Source organism: Amphimedon queenslandica, unplaced genomic scaffold (assembly GCF_000090795.2).
Source record: "Amphimedon queenslandica unplaced genomic scaffold, v1.1 AMPQUscaffold_7141_Cont20905, whole genome shotgun sequence".
NCBI classification, from domain to species: domain Eukaryota; kingdom Metazoa; phylum Porifera; class Demospongiae; order Haplosclerida; family Niphatidae; genus Amphimedon; species Amphimedon queenslandica.
In genome coordinates, this window is record NW_003552572.1 from 1 (window position 1) to 2,024 (window position 2,024).

General features: G+C 35.8%; 1 protein-coding gene across 1 annotated transcript; it reads left to right on the forward strand.

The window, feature by feature from the left end:
• Positions 1 to 29: 29 nt before the first annotated feature.
• On the forward strand, positions 30 to 944 carry LOC100641660 (short-chain collagen C4-like). The gene is made up of 2 exons (XM_003391683.2): positions 30 to 77; positions 161 to 944. The coding sequence occupies exon 2, from the start codon at positions 358 to 360 to the stop codon at positions 769 to 771; it is 414 nt and encodes a 137-aa protein (XP_003391731.2). The 5' UTR covers positions 30 to 77; positions 161 to 357; the 3' UTR covers positions 772 to 944.
• Positions 945 to 2,024: the final 1,080 nt, after the last annotated feature.

A 2,024-nucleotide genomic window follows, 5' to 3' on the forward strand; every position in this document is an offset into this window, starting at 1 on the left:
CTCATGAATGATTTCAAAATAACTTATAGATGTTGATCTGAAAGCAGAAGCAACTCGGGCTGATGGAGACAAAGAAGGTATGACTCACTTTAATTTATATGCTCCATAACATAAGGATGATACTATTATTCTATTAAGTGTCTTAAATAGTGATTTTTAGTTGCAGAGCAATGCCTTCAGCTAAAAATAGGGCAAGGAAAGAAGCTTGCCATCACTCTCTCCCCTGACAGTGGGAGTGGTGTGGTGTACACTCGTTGGGGAAGGACACATTGTCGCAGGGGAGCAGAACTAGTCTATGCTGGATACGCTGGAGGCAGTGGACATCATGAACGTGGAGGAGGAGCAAACCTCTTGTGTATGCCAACCACTGGCGTGGGACATCTCAGCACTCAAAACCCTGGACACCTTTCGTTCATTTATGGATCAGAGTATCAATCACACAACAGGATCTGGCATAATCATGATTACAACGTCCCTTGTGCCGTGTGTTATGTTCCTGACAAATCCACTAAACTGCAGTTGCCTGGTAGGATCACCTGCCCAGACTCATGGACCCAGGAATACAGAGGTTACATCATGGCAGAATATAAAAACCATCAGAGAAATGCAGTCTTTGAATGCATCGATGAAGCTGGAGAGAAGATTCCTAACAGCAATCGTGATACAAATGGTGCACTGCTGTACTTTGTGACACCAGTTTGCAACAGGGGAATCCCTTGTGGTCCTTATCATCCCAATATTGCTATAACCTGCTCAGTTTGTACTCGCTAAAAGAAGCATCACCATCTTCAACTGATTTTGGATACGGAACATTATAATTAATTATTATCATAAACTTGATAGGCCTGTAGATATAATAGTTTTAGTTTCAGAGATTATTTTTAGCTGTTTCTGTTTTATAGAGAATTGTTTTTTTAAAGTTCATAGAAAAAATATTTAAATCACATGATTCATAGCTCTTAAAGCATCATACAGCTTGAAAAAGTGTTCTGCTATATAATGTTTTGATTATTTTTGCTATTATGTTATAATACAATGCAACACTACATAAAAGAACAAAAATGACACATCAGTTCTGTAATTATTTCTTTACCTTCTGATACCACCTTTTCCTCTTTATGATATATCTTCTTTTCTCAAAAGTGCCTGCAGCTTTTTGATTCAGAGTTACTGCATGCACATAATTAAAAGTAAATAGACTTAATGATCTGATTTAAGGCTTACCACCCTTTTCTAATAAGTGCCTTTTCTCATCTTCTTGGTTTTGAATGTATTCAATCATTCGCTATATACAACATGAATAGATTATACTTCATGCATGATGCATGCAAATACATGATAGTGACATTACCTCTTGCTTCACATTATTGTCACTAGACTCGCTTGACCTAATGAGATTCATTCAGATAATATAATAACTTAATTATTATTAAGGATTTACTTACATTTTAATATAAAGATGAGAATTAAGAAACAAGCTTGGGCGAGGCTCAAAAAAAACAAATGTTGATTATGAATAATCACTGCAATTTGATTCATTGGCCGTGAATACAAATATATAGTGAATGAGAACTTTAACAATCAAAAATAAGTTTCACATATCAAAATTAATCAGGTAGAATCTTTATGCAATAAAATCATAAAATAGTGGTACTGCTTCTTTTTATAACAGTTAAACTACACAAGATGTCTAGGTGAATGCAGCTCTCTGTTAACATCAGTCAATGGAGGACTCATGAATGATCCCCATTCTCCATTAGGATTGTGCATACATGGCTGAGACTTGATGCTATACTGATACCTGTGGATCACATTTTGCTCATCCTCTGGAAAAATGACCACCAGAACTTGCCTGTAATTATATACATATTGATTAATAATATCAATAACTTTATAGTTAATAATCCAACCTGTGCTGAGGTGGTATGTAGTCATCTATCTGAAGGCCATTTCTTGATAGTTTGAGATTGATTGTGCCAGTAAAGTCTATGGATATTCTGTAGTGGTAGAACTTGTCGTGATTC